Source organism: Giraffa tippelskirchi, chromosome 1 (genome assembly GCF_054371585.1).
Source record: "Giraffa tippelskirchi isolate mGirTip1 chromosome 1, T2T-mGirTip1v1.2.pri, whole genome shotgun sequence".
NCBI classification, from domain to species: Eukaryota; Metazoa; Chordata; class Mammalia; order Artiodactyla; family Giraffidae; genus Giraffa; species Giraffa tippelskirchi.
In genome coordinates, this window is record NC_137275.1 from 83,602,672 (window position 1) to 83,621,877 (window position 19,206).

At 36.7% G+C, this 19,206-nt stretch overlaps 1 protein-coding gene across 9 annotated transcripts in view; it reads right to left on the reverse strand.

Annotated features, from left to right (window-relative positions):
* STPG2 (sperm tail PG-rich repeat containing 2) overlaps positions 1–19,206 on the reverse strand; it is a 601,931-nt gene that overhangs the window by 453,336 nt on the left and 129,389 nt on the right. For 4 of the 9 annotated variants that reach the window (XR_014083528.1, XR_014083529.1, XR_014083524.1 and 1 more), the window contains exon 11: positions 6,966–7,057. The exons of the other annotated variants lie outside the window; for them this stretch is intronic. Coding sequence is in view for 1 of the 4 variants with exons in the window: in XM_081595750.1 (XP_081451876.1) it covers positions 6,966–7,057 (92 nt within the window). In the remaining 3 variants the exon portion in view is untranslated. The remainder of the gene's footprint in view (positions 1–6,965; positions 7,058–19,206) is intronic. 9 annotated transcript variants of the gene reach the window in all.

Here is a 19,206-nt window from a genome sequence, read left to right on the forward strand (position 1 = left end):
GATGCAAAGAGCCACCTCATTGGAGAAGACCCTGATGCTGGGAAAGATGGAGGGCAGGAGGAGAAGGGAGTAACAGAGGTTGAGATGGTTGGATAGCATCACTAACTCAATGGACATGAATTTGAGCAAACTCTAGGAGATAGTGGAGGACAGAGGAGCCTGGCATGCTGCAGTCCATGCAGTCACAAAGAGTAGAAGATGACTTAGCAATTGAACAACAACAAATAAAGCCATAGCCCCCACAACAATTGTCTCTGAAATGAGCTTCAAGAAATGCTTCCAAAGTAAAAAACTGAACATTTATCCTTTCTGCTGCTTTGCATTCCTGACACAGCAATACCATGCAAGATAGAGGGTGCCTCTGGTTGCAGAAGGTGAATGTCACAAGGAAATATAAAAAGCAAAAGATATTACCATATTTTAATATATTCTCCTCATTCATATTATAAAAAGATGAAAAGAGAGCACAGGCTTTGAAATGGTATTTACTTAGCTTTGAGCCATAACCCTGCCATTCACAATTTTTATAGCTAACTTACTTATAGCTTACTATGGGTAACACAATGAAATAAGTGTTGCATGCAGTAAGACACTTAGTTCTTACTATGACTCCATCAGGTTACGCCTACTTAATTTATTATCACTATTTCACATTTGAAAAAATATATTTAGAGACTAGAAAAGCATATTCCTGATGCCAAAGCACTTGCTCTTAAACTTTATTCAGGGATGATATTCAAAATATTTAACAAATCAAATGAACATAAATTTAATATAGGAATAAACATATATTGAAATTTACTTTTAAAATGTCCTTCATTCTCAACTGTAAGTATTATAAAACCACTTATCAAGTGATAAAAGGGGCAGCACAGCTGTTCAGCAAGCAATTCTAATGTACTTCATTTGTTAATTTTTATAAAATGGTATAATTTTGTGATTTTTTTATACTAGGTTGCCACTAACCAAATGATGCCCCTTTCTGAGACATGACCCAATCTAAGAAAGTACATCAAATTCTTCCAATGATTTTTCCCACTAAATAGATATTCCTTAGTTAATTTTTGGCCTCAGTAACTAGAGAAAAGTTACTAACTTCACTATTGTTTTATAATGCTGAATCCTCCATCAGTTTCTAATAAACATAACTTTTTTTTTCTTTTGCATTTCAAAAAAAGTTCTATCCATTATAATAATGCCTGAGATCTTTACAGTCATATCTCTTTGGTCTTAAATCACAAAAATCATTTATTATGTTGTCATATTTATTCTAGTTAAGCCTGTTCTTCAAGTTAGAGGAAAGGAGCAGAAAAAGATCCCTAAAGGAGTGGATTCTATTGTTAGACTGCCTCAGTTTGAAATTACCACTCTGCCACTTAAAAACTTTAAACTCAGTTTCCTCATTTTTAAAGATGGCCATAATTATAATATTCAAATGAGTACCATGCTTTATATGTGAAATGGTTTCTGGAATAGAACAAGCACATTATAAGCACTAGCTCTTATTTTCATTAATAAAATTTATTTCATTAATATCTGTTAACAGACAGGTATTTTGTGTTAACAATTCACCTCATTAAATGAAGGTGAAATGTAACAGGATTTCAGGGCTGATTCCTCTAACACACATTCTTATACCAAAAAGTTCAACACCGGCCAACTTCCTTTAAATTCTTTGGTGTGTAAGAAAGGTAGACTTATTTGCATTTTACTCTTAACCTGCCTAGGTTTCTTTCTTTCTCTGGAGGTCTCTGAGGCTGTACAAATAAAAACTCAAGATCATCTAGCTTGGCAAACACCCTCAGGGTGAGAGTTGGCGTCAGTGCTCTACTTGCCACTCTGGGTCCTTCCTTAATTTAGCTTGTGTACTCCTCCTCTCTTTCTAATTCTTGGAAGCATTCATGAATACGTTTTGTTTCTATTTTATCTAGAATTTTGGTTGTTTGCAGAGAAATGAGTCAGTACAGGCACCATTCCAAATGCATACTCATCATAAAATCATGAGTATTATTTTTACTTTTATTTAAAAATATCTTCAGTTCACATCATGAATAAAAATCAAATCAATACAAGAGTCAAAATAAATAGTAAAATTATCCTCAACCTCTCCCTGGTTCGATTCGGAGAAATAATTCACACAACAAATAATAAACACAATTAATAGTAATTGTGTTTTTTAGTTTGAGGTGTGATTTTTTTCTTTGGACTTTACCATTACAAATTGAATATAAGGAAGGGCTTAATACTGTAGTTTGTCGATTTTTGATAACATCTGTTAGCTCTGCACTATGAAATAAAAGACCCAACATATTCTACTGTCTCCTACTTTACACTTCTTGGTCTATTACTTTATTAATGATATTAAGGTTTCTAATATTTATATTGTTATACTATAATTAAGTCCTCTGCAATGTATACAGATTGATTTCAAATCAATCAATATAATTTCCTATCAAATCAAATAGTGCAGCAAAACACACAGAGAAGTAAATGAAATTCTGTGGTCACCAAACCCCTGACTTTTGAAGAATGTCCCAGGCATGAACTGAAAATGTCTTCTCTATTAATTTGTTTTCACTTTTCTCTACTTCATCCAGAAATTCTCAATTTCTGTTCTCTGTGTTTATATCACCCTTCTCTTGTTCCCTTTTTTTTTTTAATTTTGCTGGACCATCTTCACGTACGGGGATGTGGAGTTACTAAGCTTTCCAAGATCTTGCATGTCAGAAAAATTTTTTTTGTTTAATTTAATTGAAACTTTGGGTAGAGACAGAATTCTGTGAATATGTCCAAAATTATCTCCTCTTAGAAATTATAGAAAATATTATTCCATCATTTCCTGCTCTGAAAAAGTCTCTAATGCTGATGAGAAAGTGTTGCTAACAGTACGTTTCTCATCCCATTGTAGGTGACCCAGTTACTTTCCTCTGGGGAAGCTTCAAGGGTATTTTATTTCTAGTCTTCTGAAAATGCAAGAAAATGGAAAAAAATAAATGTCTTTGAAAATCTATCTATGGTATTTTGTTAAGCTCTTCTAATTGAACACATGTCTTTATTCCCTTCAAGATAACTTACTGCTTTTTTACATCAAACACTTCAAACTACTATCCTAGCATTCTGCTCCTAGAATGCCTAATAAACAGATATTTGGCTTCTGTCTAGCCTCATTGTATCATATTTTCAATATCTTTGTCTTTTTATATTCAACTAATGCTTATATTGTAGTTTCTTTAAAAAGTTATTTCATTGGGACCTTGTAAAAAGAAGAGAGATACATACATATATGTGTACATACATATATGTTCTCTCATATGAAACCAGAAGTCTGGGTTTTTAAATACATTTATGTAAAACTTTTATGTAATATATTTAAAATTAAACTATATGCATTCCTTCCAAGACTGTAGCACATCCATATATATATAATGTAAACATAGATTGCCGGGAGAAATATCAATAACCTCAGATATGCAGATGACACCACCCTTATGGCAGAAAGTGAAGAGGAACTAAAAAGCCTCTTGATGAAAGTGAAAGAGGAGCGTGAAAAAGTTGGCTTAAAGCTCAACGTTCAGAAAACTAAGATCATGGCATCTGGTCCCATCACTTCATGGCAAATAGATGGGGAAACAGTGGAAAGAGTGTCAGACTTTATTTTTGGGGGCTCCAAAATCACTACAAATGGTGATTGCAGCCATGAAATTAAAAGACGCTTACTCCTTGGAGGAAAGTTATGACCAACCTAGATAGCATATTAAAAAGCAGAGACATTACTTTGTCAACAAAGGTCCGTCTAGTCAAGGCTATGGTTTTTTCAGTAGTCATGTATGGATGTGAGAGTTGGACTGTGAAGAAAGCTGAGCGCCAAAGAATTGATGCTTTTGAACTGTGGTGTTGGAGAAGACTCTTGAGAGTCCTTTGGACTGCAAGGAGATCCAATCAGTCCATCCTAAAGGAGATCGGTCTTGGGTTTCATTGGAAGGACTGACTGATGTTGAAGCTGAAACTACAATCCTTTGGCCACCTCATGCGAAGAGTTCACTCATTGGTAAAGACCCTGAGGCTGGGAGGGATTGGGGGCAGGAGGAGAAGGGGACGACAGAGGATGAGATGGCTGGATGGCATCACCGACTCGACGGACATGAGTTTGAGTAAACTCTGGGAGTTGGTGATGGAAAGGGAGGCCTGGCGTGCTGCGATTCATGGGGTTGCTAAGAGTCCGACACGACTGAGCGACTGAACTGAACTGAACTGATCTGAACTGATAGGAGGTAAATATTCTAATATTTTTATTTGATAAGAAAATTATAAAATTAATCCCATTATTTTATCAAGACAAGTGTGAGATCAATATTGATATATTGAAATCAATAATCTGAATTTTTCACTAGATACATATTATATACCCACATGTTTGAAAGTTATTCTCATTTGTAGAAAGGATTCAAAATCCAAAGAATTCTATGTGACTAAATTATGTTGCTTTTTGGATAAGCTGAATCCCAGCCAATACTTTTAAATGCAAGTGTTTCTTGCCCAAAAAAAAGAAAATACTATTTAGAAAATCTACAAACAATAAAGACTGAAAAGGGTCTAGAACAAAGGGAACCCTCCTACACTACTGGTAAAAATGTAAATTCACCATGAAGAACAGCATGGAGGTTCCTCAAAAATCTAAAAATAGAGCTACCATATAATCTAGCAATTCCATTCCTGGGCATGTATCCTAGGAAAAACATAATTCAAAAATATACATGCACCCCAATGTTCACTGAAGCACTATTTACAATAGCCAGGACGTGGAAGCAACCTAAATGTCCATCAACAAAGGAACAGATAAAGAAGATGTGGTGTATATATATATAATGGCATATTACTCAGCCAATAAAAATGAAATATTGTCATTTGCAACAACATGGATGGACCTAGAGATTGTCATACTGAGTGAAGTAAGTCAAAGACAGAAAGAGAAATATTATATGATATTGCTGATATGTGGGTCTTTAAAAAAGGCTAAAAATGAACTTAACTACAAATAAGAAATAGAGTTACAGATATAGAAAATAAACTTATGGTTGCTAGGGATAAGTGGGGGAGAAATAAATTGGAAGATTGGGATTGATACATACACACTACTATATATAAAATAGATAACTAATAAGAATCTAGTTTATAGCACAAGGAACCCTACTCAATACTCTGTAATGGCCTATATGGGAAATGAATCTAATAAAAGAATGGATGTATGTATAATAGAGTCACATTGTTGTACACCTGAAACTAACAACACTATACATCAACTATATCTCAATACAAATTATTTTTCAAATAAAAAATAAAAAGCAGTTTCCAAACACAGTGAGAGACAAAAGGTAAAAGAGGCAAGTATAAGTTAGGTAAAAGCAATTGGTAGGCAACTCATCTTTCTCTAGAACAGATCTCTCCATCATCTTTTTTTTTCACTACAAACATAAGGTATAACATTTACATATGCATTCCTATGCATTACCTTCAGAAATCTGCATTGGTTTTTCCTAGTAGTTATAATACTATGATAGAAATAACTCTGAATCCATTCTAAATATTCCAAAGCTAAAAAACTTTATAGAGGCTTCGTTATTAAGTCATGTCTGACTTTTGCAACCCCATGGACTGTAGCCCGCCAGGATCCTCTGTCCATGTGATTTCCCAGGCAGGAATACTGGAGTGGGTTACCATTTCCTTCTCCAGGGTATCTTCCCAACCCAGGTATCAAACACTGGTTTCCTGCAGTGTTGATTTCAGGCAGATTCTTTACCAACTGAGCTACCAGGGATGCCCTAAAAAGCTTTATATTAGTAATAAATTACTCATGACATACTTCACAATGGATCCAAATGTATGTATAACAATGACTCACTTGAGAATCATAGCACAACCCTAAAATTCCTCAAAATGAAGAAATAATTTGGTAAAACAATTATGAGAATCTCATAAATGTCAAGACACTGCTAGATCTAATGCTAATTTTGACTCTCTCTCAGGTTCAGTCAACTAATGTCTTAGAAAAAAAATAAGTCCATTCATAAATAACTCTCACCAAATTAATCTAATTTCTATAAATTCCTAAACATTCAAAGCTGTATTTAACTAGGCTTGCATTTGTACTTCATTTAAATGAGTTCTTCCTACACTTGTAAGTTACTTCACCATTTGAAAACACTGTAAATGATCTCTTGGCATTATGTACCCAGTAGAATTTTAGTTCAGCAAGCAATGCTACTACTCTGGTTGACTGGCTACACTTTAAAACCTGGTTAATGGTCCTAATTTCCTCTTGTCACTAATAATATCCTGTAATAGTCTAATTTCTATGAAAATTTATTTTAACAATATCTTATCTGTACATACAATTCTAAGTTTTTAACATTAAATTTCACTTTGATCTTTTAATAAATGTAATTTGAATGAATTAGTTAAGTATATAGTTTAAAATTTCACATGCTTCCTTATTTCAATTTATTCAATATTAGCTGTTTATTTAAAAAAGGGAAATTCAGGTAGCAAAGTTCACATCAACACAATTTAAAATACAGATTAACAGGGATAAAAATTGTTGCTCAAAGAGCCTTAAGTTTCAAGAGAGATTCAAACTGAAAAGGGTAAATATTTGCACTTATGAGTAAACTGATTTGAATGTAAAGTAAATCTTCCACTTCACGTACAAGTTGAATTTTCCTATTTGTCCTAAGAATGGATTCTCTCTGACCCTAAAGGAAATATTGCACATAATATTTTCTCATGGAGCAATGCTAGACTTCTGATTAACTTCAAGAATTCCACTGAACTTTAAAAATATAGAAGTTTCACACTAGCTGAAGATGTTACAGCAGGCCACCAGGTACCACCCTCAGGTCCTAATATAACTCCTAGTCTCCTCACAATTCCTAAATTACATATACATTTGGTTAGAAAAGTGTTCTTACCATATCTGATACTTTAGTAGTTCTTTCTGTTCTTGACAAGAAAGCAGCATATCGGTTAGTCAAGTTGGGTAGTTCATCAGAAATTTCAGGGACTTGTGAATTCCAAAAATAAAAAACATGTTGAAAGAAGAGGTTCAGTACAGTTCAGTTCAGTTCAGTCGCTCAGTTGTGTCCAACTCTTTGCGATCCCATGAATTGCAGCACGCCAGGTCTCTCTGTCCATCACCAACTCCCGGAGTTTACCCAAACTCATGTCCATCGAGTCGGTGATGTCATCCAGCCATCTCATCCTCTGTCGTCCCCTTCTCCTCCTGCCCCCAATCCTTCCCAGCGTCAGGGTATTTACCAATGAGTGAACTCTTCACATGAGGTAGCCAAAGCATTGAAGTTTCAACTTCAACATCAGTCCTTCCAGTGAACACCCAGGACTGATCTCCTTTAGGATGGACTGATTGGATCTCCTTGCAGTCCAAAGGACTCTCAAGAGTCTTCTCCAACATCACAGTTCAAAAGCGTCAATTCTTCGGCGTTCAGCTTTCTTCACAGTCCAACTCTCACATCCATACATGACCACTGGACAAACAATAGCCTTGACTAGACAGACCTTTGTTGACAAAGTAACGTCTCTGCTTTTTAATATGCTATCTAGGTTGGTCATAACTTTTCTTCCAAGGAGTAAGCGTCTTTTAATTTCATGGCTGCAATCACCATTTGTAGTGATTTTGGTGATCCAAAAAAATAAAGTCTGACACTGTTTCCACTGTTTCCCCATCTATCTGCCACGAACTGATGGGACCAGATGCCATGATCTTAGTTTTCTGAATGTTGAGTTTTAAGCCAACTTTTTCACTCTCCTCTTTCACTTTCATCAAGAGGCTTTTTAGTTCCTCTTCACTTTCTGCCATAAGGGTGGTGTCATCTGCATATCTGAGGATATTGATATTTCTCCCTGCAATCTTGATTCCAGCTTGTGCTTCATCCAGCCCAGCGTTTCCCATGATTTACTCTGCATATAAGTTAAATAAACAGGGTGACAATATACAGCCTTGACATACTCCTCTTCCTTTTTGGAACCAGTCTGTTGTTCCATGTCCAGTTCTAACTGTTGCTTCCTGACCTGCATACAGGTTTCTCAAGAGGCAGGTCAGATGGTATGGCATTCCCATCTCTTTCAGAATTTTCCATAGTTTATTGTGATCCACACAGTCAAAGGCTTTGGCATAGTCAATAAAGCAGAAATAGATGTTTTTCTGGAACTCTCTTGCTTTTTCGATGATCCAGAGGATATTGGCAATTTGATCTCTGGTTCCTCTGCCTTTTCTAAAACCAGCTTGAACATCTGGAAGCTCACGATTCACGTATTGCTGAAGCCTGGCTTGGAGAATTTTGAGCATGACTTTACTGGCATGTGAGATGAGTGCAATTGTGCAGTAGTTTGAGCATTCTTTGGCATTGCCTTTCTTTGGGATTGGAATGAAAACTGACCTTTTCCAGTCCTGTGGCCACTGCTGAGTTTTAAGAAGAGGTATATATCGCTTATTCTTCTCAATACAAGGGGCACAATAAAGAACTCTACAATAAGCTTATACAACAAAATTCTGTAAAGCAATTATCCTTAAATTAAGCAATAAATAAATTTAAATTTAAAAAGTAATTTTTTTAAAATATGGCTATCACTAAAGAGACATATATTTATTTTTTAAACATTTTAAATGGAATATAGTAAAAGATTTTAACAATGAAACATTAAAATGGGAAAAGGGTTGATTATATGAACCTCTAGGAAACATATTTAGGGGCAAATTACAACCTGTTAATTATGAATCAGGACACGGATTGATTCTGAATTTAACATTAGAGTATGGCTAATAAAGTGGAAGTGTTAGCTGCTCAGTCGTGTCCGACCCTTTGCAACCCCATGGACTGTAGCCCACCAGACTCCTCTGTCCATGGAATTCTCTAGGCAAGAATACCAGCGTGGTCAGGAAGATCCCCTGGAGAAGGGAATGGCAACCCACTCCAGTATTCTTGCCTGGAGAATCCCAAGGACAGAGAGCTTGGTAGGCTATACAGTCCATGGGGTCGCAAAAAGTTGGACATGCTGCTAAGTCGCTTCAGTCGTGTCCAACTCTGTGCGACCCCATAGACGGCAGCCCATCAGGCTCCGCCATCCCTGGGATTCTCCAGGCAAGAATACTGGAGTGGGTTGCCATTTCCTTCTCCAGTGCATGAAAGGGAAAAGTGAAAGTGAAGTCGCTCAGTCGTGTCTGACTCAGCGACCCCATGGACTGTAGCCTACCAGGCTCCTCCGTCCATGGAATTTTCCAGGCAAGAGTACTGGAGTGGGGTGCCATTGCCTTCTCTGGAGCTGGACATGACTGAGCAACTAACTCTTTGACTTTATTAGCTACACTCTAATGTTAAATTCAGAACCAATTCTTGTCCTGATTCATAACTGGTTGTAATATCAATAACATATAAGATATTTGGTCAATTATATAGTATTATTTGTTACTACCTGATTATTAATACATGAACTAGAAATACATTAACAATAACTATTTAAATTGATCATGTGGCAATCCTGGATTAACAAATTTTCTAGTAAAATGATCCACACTTTGTTAAATATTATAATTCCTTATATGCATTGAAGATGCAAATTAATAGGCAAGAGGAAGATGATAATCTAAAATTTTAATTAGCAATTAGTTAATGCTCATGATATTATACTCCTAATTTATTATACAATTCAGTCATTTGTATTCATTTAATAATTTAAATCATATAACCAACAGTAACATTCTTTTTATATACAAAAAGGTGAGGATTTATTTTCCTGTTTTTATCCACTTCACTGTTTTTATTTCAGAATTTTATATTTGTATTTAATACTTCAGAATTTAACACCTAGTACAATAGTTAGATATTTCTTTCTCTGCTCATTTTTTCAGGAACATTGATCTACTAAAAAATCCACCTCTCACTGTATCTTTGAAACTATATGCTTCACTATGCTGAAGCTGGTGCCTCTACATTCTTTACTTCATGTTTTATTCCAGCATAGTCACTCAAAAATAAATAGGTAGTTCTGTCACTTTCAAAAACAGAAAAATCACACTTTACATCTTGTAGAGATGTGAAATCCTTCAAACAGAGCATCTGAGCCAGCATTATTATTTCATGTGATTTTTAAATTTATTGAAACTGAAAAACAATCCACTATCATAATAATTGTATTATTATCATGTTTGTGGTATTAGAAATTATGACATAGGTTCAAAAGCATTTTGCAATTTTTACTGTTTAAAGTAGAAATTAACAAGCTCAAAGAATGTATTACTCATTGGATGACTTTGGCTTTAGAGGGAATGTAGTTTGCAGAACACTGTATTTTTACCAAATTAATCCATATAAAATATAACAAAATAAAACTGATTTTTTATATGTTATAAGTATGATGTATTTGTTATAAACCCAGATAAAATATATATTTTTAAGTCTTCACAGGGTGGTGAATGCTTCCAAATCTAGGAGTTGTCAGCACAGACAAGAGGGGTAAGATTCTGAAGAGGACAGAATCTCTGAAAGGTTATCTATCAATCTGCAGGTTCTTTTTTTTTCCTGGGATAATTGCTGATAACAGAACAGAAAGAATCTGGATTTAGATCTGGCAGAGGGCTGCTATTAAGGAGCTAGAAAATAAGTTTATTATGGTCTTGTTGGGCCACATGACAAAACTGGAATTGAAGTGCCTCAAAACACATGATTTGTTTTCCCCTTAAGCTGTTAGCAAGGGGATAAGAAGCAAGATAATGCTAAAAATCTAAGCTAAAACTCTGAAATGCAGAGTCATTAAATACTAGAAGTCAGAACATGGGAGTGGGAGTGGTCAAACACATCAGGCTCACAGTTGAAACCCCCAGGGGACAATACTTTATACAATGAACACACGAGGTAAACTAAGTCTGGAAAAACTGTAAGTAACACAAACCATGATTAGATTAAGGTGATCTCCATTGACTTCTGTTTTGCAGAGAAAAATGTGAAATCTTTCTATTAGAAGATAATACCACTTAAAGTCCCTATATTATACACTAAGTATTTAACATTCAATTTCCAACTATGTGTGCTCCATACTTTCTGTGTTGAAAATCATTTGCCCCTATTGATTGAAGAATCCAATCTGGTTCAGTAATTCAGTGGCTCTGCTATCCCTATATCATCTACCCTACCCTACAGGATTCTGGGAGCACAGATTCTTAGCCATTGGACCACCAGGGAAGTCCCCATTTTAATTTTCTTTATCAATTTTTACAATCAATTGTTCTTCTCTTTAAGCTTCCTAGATCATATTTCTATGCTTCTCTGTTGTATTCATTTATTCAATTATTACTTCCTGAGTGTGTACTATAGGATAGACATAGTTGCAAAGTTCTGTAAATGCCCTTTGATGATCTGACAACTATGTTCAAACTTCCCCAAAGTTTAACTTCTGTTTATATTCTATGTACAGAATATCCACATATCTATTCTTTCCATATTTTCCACCTGAATTTTTAGCTACTTTAACTTTTCCATATATGCATTCTTTTAAGCTTTCTCAACTTCTGCAGTGATGAGAAAAATGAATAATTATATATACATACATTAAGATGTCTTTTTAAACATGAACTCTGAATGAAGAAAGAGAAAAATATCATATAATATCACTCATATGTGGAATCTAGAAAAATGGTACAGGTGAACTTATTCCCAAAGCAGAAATACAGACACAGACTTCGAAAACAAACTACGTATACCAAGGGAAGAGGGGAGCGGCGATGAGTTGGAAGGTTAGAGTCAACATATATACACTGTTGTTCAGTCACTAAGTCACATTCGACTCTTTTGCAACCCCATGGAATATAGCCCACCAGGCTCTTCTGTCTATGGGATTTTCCAGGCACAAATACTGGAGTAGGTTGCCATTTCCTTTTCCAGGGGATCTTCCTAACCCAGGGATCAAACCCCTGTCTCCTGCATTGGTAGGTGGATTCTTCACCACAGAGCAATATATACATATTATATATATATATATATATATATATATATGTATATTTTGGGGGGCTCCAAAATCACTGCTGATGGTGATTGCAGCCATGAAATTAAAAGATGCTTACTCCTTGGAAGGAAGGTTATGACCAACCTAGATAGCATATTTAAAAGCAGAGACATTACTTTGCCAACAAAAGTCCGTCTAGTCAAGGCTATGGTTTTTCCAGTGGTCATGTATGGATGTGAGAGTTGGACAGTGAAGAAAGCTCAGCACCACAGAATTGATGCTTTTGAACTGTGGTGTTGGAGAAGACTCTTGAGAGTCCCTTGGACTGCAAGGAGATCCAACCAGTCCATCCTAAAGGAGATCAGTCCTGGGTGTTCACTGGAAGGTCTGATGTTGAAGCTGAAACTCCAATACTTTGGCCACCTCATGCGAAGAGTTGACTCATTGGAAAAGACCCTAATGCTGGGAAGGATTGGGGGCAGGAGGAGAAGGGGACGACAAAGGATGAGATGGTTGGATGGCATCATCAACTCGATGGGCATGGGTTTGGGTGAACTCCGGGAGTTGGTGATGGACAGGGAGGCCCGGCGTGCTACAATTCATGGGGTCGCAAAGAGTCAGACATGACTGAGCAACTGAACTGAACTGATATATATTATATATATACATATATATACACACACTATTATGTATAAAATAGGTTACTAATGAAAACATACTGTATAGCACAGGAAACTGTACTCAATGCTCTGTGTTGACCTAAACAGGCAGGAAATCTAAAAAAGAGTGGTTATATGTAAAATAATTAATTTTTTAAAAGTTTAACGTGCAGCAAACTGCATTGTCAGAATTTTTACTCATAAGAGTGGTTTCTGATGGGCTAATTTTATTTGTATCATCTCTTATCTTAGGAACATTTTTTGTTTTCTGCTGATCATTTTGAAACAGGGATTTTCTGTATTTCTTGTACATATCTAACAATGTCCAGAATCTCTTTCTTTGACAATTCTTAACTTTTAAATAACATGACCCCTATTTATAAAATTATTCTTCCCTTCTATTTCATAAATGAGTTCTCCTCTATTTAATCAAAATTAAGCCTAGAATAAGAGTTCCTCTATTGGCTTCCACTTCTTTCTACAGAGGTAAACTGTCAGCAAATCAAAAAATGAAAAATTTTTGCTTTCAATGAAATGAGAAATCAAACAAAACTTTTATATTTACCCATACAAGTATCTTTTATACTCTGCATTACTTCATAAAGATCCAGATTTTATTGGGTAACATTTTTTCTGCCTGGAGGACTTTCTTTAACATTTCTTACACTTTTGTGGGTAAGTATTTCAGCTTTCATATATATGAAAAGGTCTTCTTTTTTATAGAGGTAGAGTTGACATACAACATTATATTAGCTTCAGGTGTACAACATAATAGTTTGATACTTGTACATATTGCAAATGGTCATCACAATGTCAAGTTAACATCCATCACCACAAAGTTTTTTGTGCAATGAGAACTTGTAAGATTTACATAACAACTTTCAAATATTCAGTATAGTACGTATATGCATGCTAAGTTGCTCCAGTCGTGTCTGACTCTTTGCAAGCTTATGGACTGTAGCGTGTGAGGTTCCTCTATCCATGGGGATTCTCCAGGCAAGAAGGCTAGAATGGATTGCTCTTTCTTCCTTCAGGGGATATACCCAGGGATCAAACCCACATCTCTTATATCTCCTGCATTGGCTGTGCATTACATTTCCATGTATTTTATACATGGAAGTTTTTAGAAAAGCTTTTCACTTTGTCTTCATTTTTGCAAGGTATTTGAGCCTGCAATTGAATTACAGGCTAACAACTGTTTACTTTCAATACTTTAAAGATGTTGCACTGCTGTCTTCTGACTTGCATCATTTCCAACCTGAAATGTAGTGTCATTTTTAACTTCATCCCTCTTAACCTCAGGTTTACTTATCATCTGGTTGTTTTCAAGAATTTTTTTCTTTGTTACCATTTTATTCAATTTGATTGTAATTTGCCTTGGAATCGTCCTTTGATGCCTTTTTGCTATGAGTTTGTTGAACTTTATGAATATGTGGTTTTAGATCTCATCAAAATTTGGAAATTTTCAGCCATATTATTTCTTAAAATTATTTGTTGTGCTTCATTCACTCCTTCTTTCCCTTCAAGGATTCTAGTTACACATTTAGGCCACTTCAAATATATCTATGGTTCACTGATATTTTATTCATTACTTTTTTGTCTTTTTTTCTCACTGTATTTCATTTGAGGTAGTTTGTATTACTGTCTTGACATTAACTAATCTTTTTGTCTAAACTGGATAAATTGCTGTTAGTCAGAGTGTACTTATTTTCATGTGGTATACTTCCCATTTCATGAACTTCAATTTGTGGCTCTTCATTTGTGACATTTCTCTACATAATATGTTCTATCTTTCCGCTACCTTCCTGAACATATAGAATATAGTTATCAGTGCAGTTTAGTCACTCAGTCATGTCCAACATTTTGGACTGCAGCACGCCAGGCCTGCCTGTCCATCACCAACTCCCGGAATTTACTCAAACTCATATCCATTGAGTTGATGATGCCATCTACCATCTCGTCCTCTGTCATCCTCTTCTCCTCCTGCCTTCAATCTTTCCCAGCATCAGGATATTTTCAAATAAGTCAGCTCTTTGCATCAGGGAGCCAAAGTATTTGACTTTCAGCTTCAATATCAGTCCTTCCAATGAACATTCAGGACTGATTTCCTTTAGGATGGATTGGTTGGATCTCCTTGCAGTCCAAGGGACTCTCAAGAGTCTTCTCCAACACCACAGTTCAAAAGCATCAATTCTTTGGCACTCAGCTTTCTTAAAAAGTCCAACTCTCTAAGTTGGACTTAGAAAGTCCAACTCTCACATCCATACGTTACTGGAAAAACCATAGCCTTGACTAGACAGACCTTTGTTGGCAAAGTAATGTCTCTGCTTTTTAATAAGCTGTCTACATTAGTCATACCTTTTCTTCCAATGAGTAAATGTCTTTTTATTTCATGGCTGCAGTCACCATCTGTAGCGATTTTGGAGCACAAAAAATAAAGTCTGCCACTGTTTCCACTGTTTCCCCATCTATTTGCCATGAAGTGATGGGACCAGATGCAATGATCTTTGTTTTTTGAATGTTGAGCTTTAAGCCAACTTTTTCACTCTCCTCTTTCACATTCATCAAGAGGCTGTTTAGCGCTTCTTCACTTTCTGCAATAAGGGTGGAGTCGCCTGCATATCTGAGGTTATTGATATTTCTTCTGGAGATCTTGATTCCAGATTCTGCTTCATCCAGCCAGGTGTTTCTCATCATGCACTCAGCATATAAGTTAAAAAGCAGGGTGACAATATACAGCCTTGACGTATTCCTTTCTGAATTTGGAACCAGTCTGTTGTTCCATGTCCAGTTCCAACTGTTGCTTCTTGACCTGCATACAGATTTTTCAAGAGGCAGGTCAGGTGGTCTGGTATTCCCATCTCTTTCAGAATTTTCCACAGTTTATTGTGATCCACACAGTCAAAGGCTCTGGCATAGTCAATAAAGTAGAAATGGATGTTTTCCTGGAACTTTTTTGCTTTTTCAATGATCCAGTGGATGTTGGCAATTTAATCTCTGGTTGCTCTGCCTTTTCTAAATCCAGCTTGAACATCTGGAAGTTCACGGTTCATGTATTGTTGAAGTCTGGCTTGGGGAATTTTGAGCATTACTTTACTAGCATGTGAGATGAGTGCAATTGTGAGGTAGTCTGAGCATTCTTTGGCATTGTCATTCTTTAGGATGGAGACGAAAACTGCCCTTTTCTAGTCCTGTGGCCACTGCTGAGTTTTCCAAATTTGCTGGCATATTGAGTGCAGCACTTTCACATTATCATATTTTAGGATTTGAAATAATAGCTCAGCTGGAATTCCATCACCTCCACTAGCTTTGTTTGTAGTGATGCTTCCTAAGGCCCACTTCACTTCACATTCCAAGATGTCTGGCTCAAGTTGAGTGATCACACCATCATGATCACGTGGGTCGTGAAGATCTTCTTTGTTTAGTTCTTCTGTGTATTCTTGCCACCTCTTCTTAATATCTTCTGCTTCTGTTAGGTCCATACCATTTCTGTCCTTTACTGTCCATAAGCCTCTTATCCTCCATCAGAGGTCAGACAGATTGAAAACTACAATCACAGAAAACTAACCTATCTAATCACATGGATCACAGCCTTGTCTAACTCAGTGAAACTATGAGCTATGCCACCCATGACAGATGGGTCATGGTGGAGATTTCTGACAGAATGTGGTCCACTGGAGAAGGGAATGGCAAACCACTTCAGTATTCCTGCCTTGAGAACCCCATGAATAGTATGAAAAGGCAAAAAGATAGGACACTGAAAGATGAACTCCCCAGGTCGGTAGGTGCCCAATATGCTATCAGAGATCAGTGGAGAAATAACTCCAGAAAGAATGAAGAGATGGAACCAAAGCAAAAGGAACACCCAGTTGTGGATGTGACTGATGATGGAAGCAAGGTCAGATGCTCTAAAGAGCAATATTGCATAGGAACCTTGGGTGTTAGGTCCATGAATCAAGGCAAATTGGAAGTGGTCAAACAGGAGATGGCAAGAGTGAACGTCGACATTTTAGGAATCAGCAAACTAAAATGGACTGGAATGGGGGAATTTAACTCAGATGACCATTATAGCTACTACTGTGGGCAAGAATCCCTGAGAAAAAATGGAGTAGCCATCATAGTCAACAAAAGAGTCTGAAATGAAGTATTTGGATGCAGTCTCAAAAATGACAGAATGATCTCTGTTTGTTTTCAAGGCAAACCATTCAGTATCACACTAATCCAAGTCTATGCCCCAACCAGTAATGCTGAAGAAGCTGAAGTTGAATGGTTCTATGAAGACCTACAAAGCCTTCTAGAATTAACATGCAAAAAAGATGTCCTTTTCATTATAGGGGACAGGAATGCAAAGTAGGAAGTCAAGAAAAACCTGAAGTAACGGGCAAATTTGGCCTTGGAGTACAGAATGAAGCAGGGCAAAGGTTAATAGAGTTTTGCCAAGCAAAACTGGTCATAGCAAACACCCTCTTCCAACAACACAAAAGAAGACTCTAACATGGACATTACTAGATGGTCAATACCAAAATCAGACTAATTATATATTTGCAGCCAAAGATGAAGAAGCTCTCTGCCATCAGCAAAAACAAGACCGGGAGCTGACTGTGGCTCAGATCAAGAACTCCTTATTGCCAAATTCAGACTTAAATTGAAGAAAGTAGGGAAAACCACTAGACCATTCAAGTATGACATAAATCAAATCCCTAACGATTATACAGTGGAAGTAAGAAATAGACTTAAGGGACTAGATCTGATAGACAGAATGCCTGATGAACTATGGAAAAAGGTTCATGACATTGTACAGGAGACAGGGATCAAGACCATACCCAAGAAAAAGAAATGCAAAAAAACAAAATGGCTGTCCGAGGAGGCCTTACAAATAGCAGTGAAAAGAAGAGAAGTGAAAAGCAAAGGAGAAAAGGATGGATATTCCCATTTGAATGCAGAATTCCAAAGAACAGCAAGGAGAGATAAGAAAGCCTTCCTCAGTGATCAGTGCAAAGAAATAGAGCAAAACAATAGAATGGGGAAGACTAGAGATCTCTTCAAGAAAATTAGAGATACCAAGGGAACACTTCATGCAAATATGGGCACAATAAAGGACAGAAAAGGTATGGATCTAACAGAAGCAGAAGATATTAAGAAGAGGTAGCGAGAACACACAGAAGAACTATACAAAAAAGATCTTCATGACCCAGATAATCATGATCCTCTGATCACTCACCTAGAGCCAGACATCCTGGAATGTGAAGTCAAGTGGGCCTTAGGAAGCATCCCTATGAACAAAGCTAGTGAAGGTGATGGAATTTCAGCTGAGCTATTATTTCAAATCCTAAAAGATTATGCTGTGAAAGTGCTGTACTCAATATGCCAGTAAATTTGGAAAACTCAGCAGTGGCCACAGGACTAGAAAAGGTCAGTTTTCATTCCAATCCCAAAGAAAGGCAATGTCAAAGAATGCTCAAACTACCACACAATTGTACTCATCTCACATGCTAGCAAAGTAATGCTCAAAATTCTCCAACCCAGGATTCAACTGTACATGAACCATGACTTCCAGATGTTCAAGCTGGATTTAGAAAAGGCAGAGCAACCAGAGATCAAATTGCCAATATCTGCTGGATCATCGAAAAAGCAAGAGAGTTCCAGAAAAGCACCTACTTCTGCTTTATTGACTATGCCACAGGCTTTGACTGTGTGGATCACAATAAACTGTGGAAAATTCTGAAAGAGATGGGAATACCAGACCACCTGACCTGCCTCTTGAGAAATCTGTATGCAGGTCAAGAAGCAACAGTTAAAACTGGACATGGAACAACAAACCGGTTCCAAATAGGAAAAGGAGTACGTCAAGGCTGTATATTGTCACCCTGATTATTTAACTTATATGCAGAGTACATCATGAGAAATGCCAGGATGGATGAAGCACAAGCTGGAATCAAGATCACCGGGAAAAATGTCAGTAACCTCAGATATGCAGATGACACCACCCTTATGGCAGAAAACAAAGAACTAAAGAGCCTCTTGATGAAGTGAATGAGGAGAGTGAAAAATGTGGCTTAAAACCCAACATTCAGAAAACTAAGATCATGGCATCTGGTTCCATCACTTCATGGCAAATAAATGAGGAAGCAGTGGAAACAGTGAGAGACTATTTTTTGTGCTCCAAAATCACTGCAGATAGTGACTGCAGCCATGAAATTAAAAGACACTTACTCCTTGGAAAAGAAAGTATGACCAACGTAGACAGCATATTAAAAAGCATAGACATTTTTGCCAACAAAGTTCCATCTAGCCAAGGCTATGGTTTTTCCAGTAGTCATGTATGGATGTGAGAGTTGGAGTATAAAGAAAGCTGAGCACTGAAGAATTGATGCCTTTGAACTGTGGTGTTTTAGAAGACTCTTGAGAGTCCCTTGGACTGCAAGGAGATCCAACCAGTCCATCCTAAAAACCAGTCCTGAATATTCATTGGAAGGTCTGTTACTGAAGCTGAAACTCCAATACTTTGGCCACCTGATGGGAAGAACTGACTCACTGG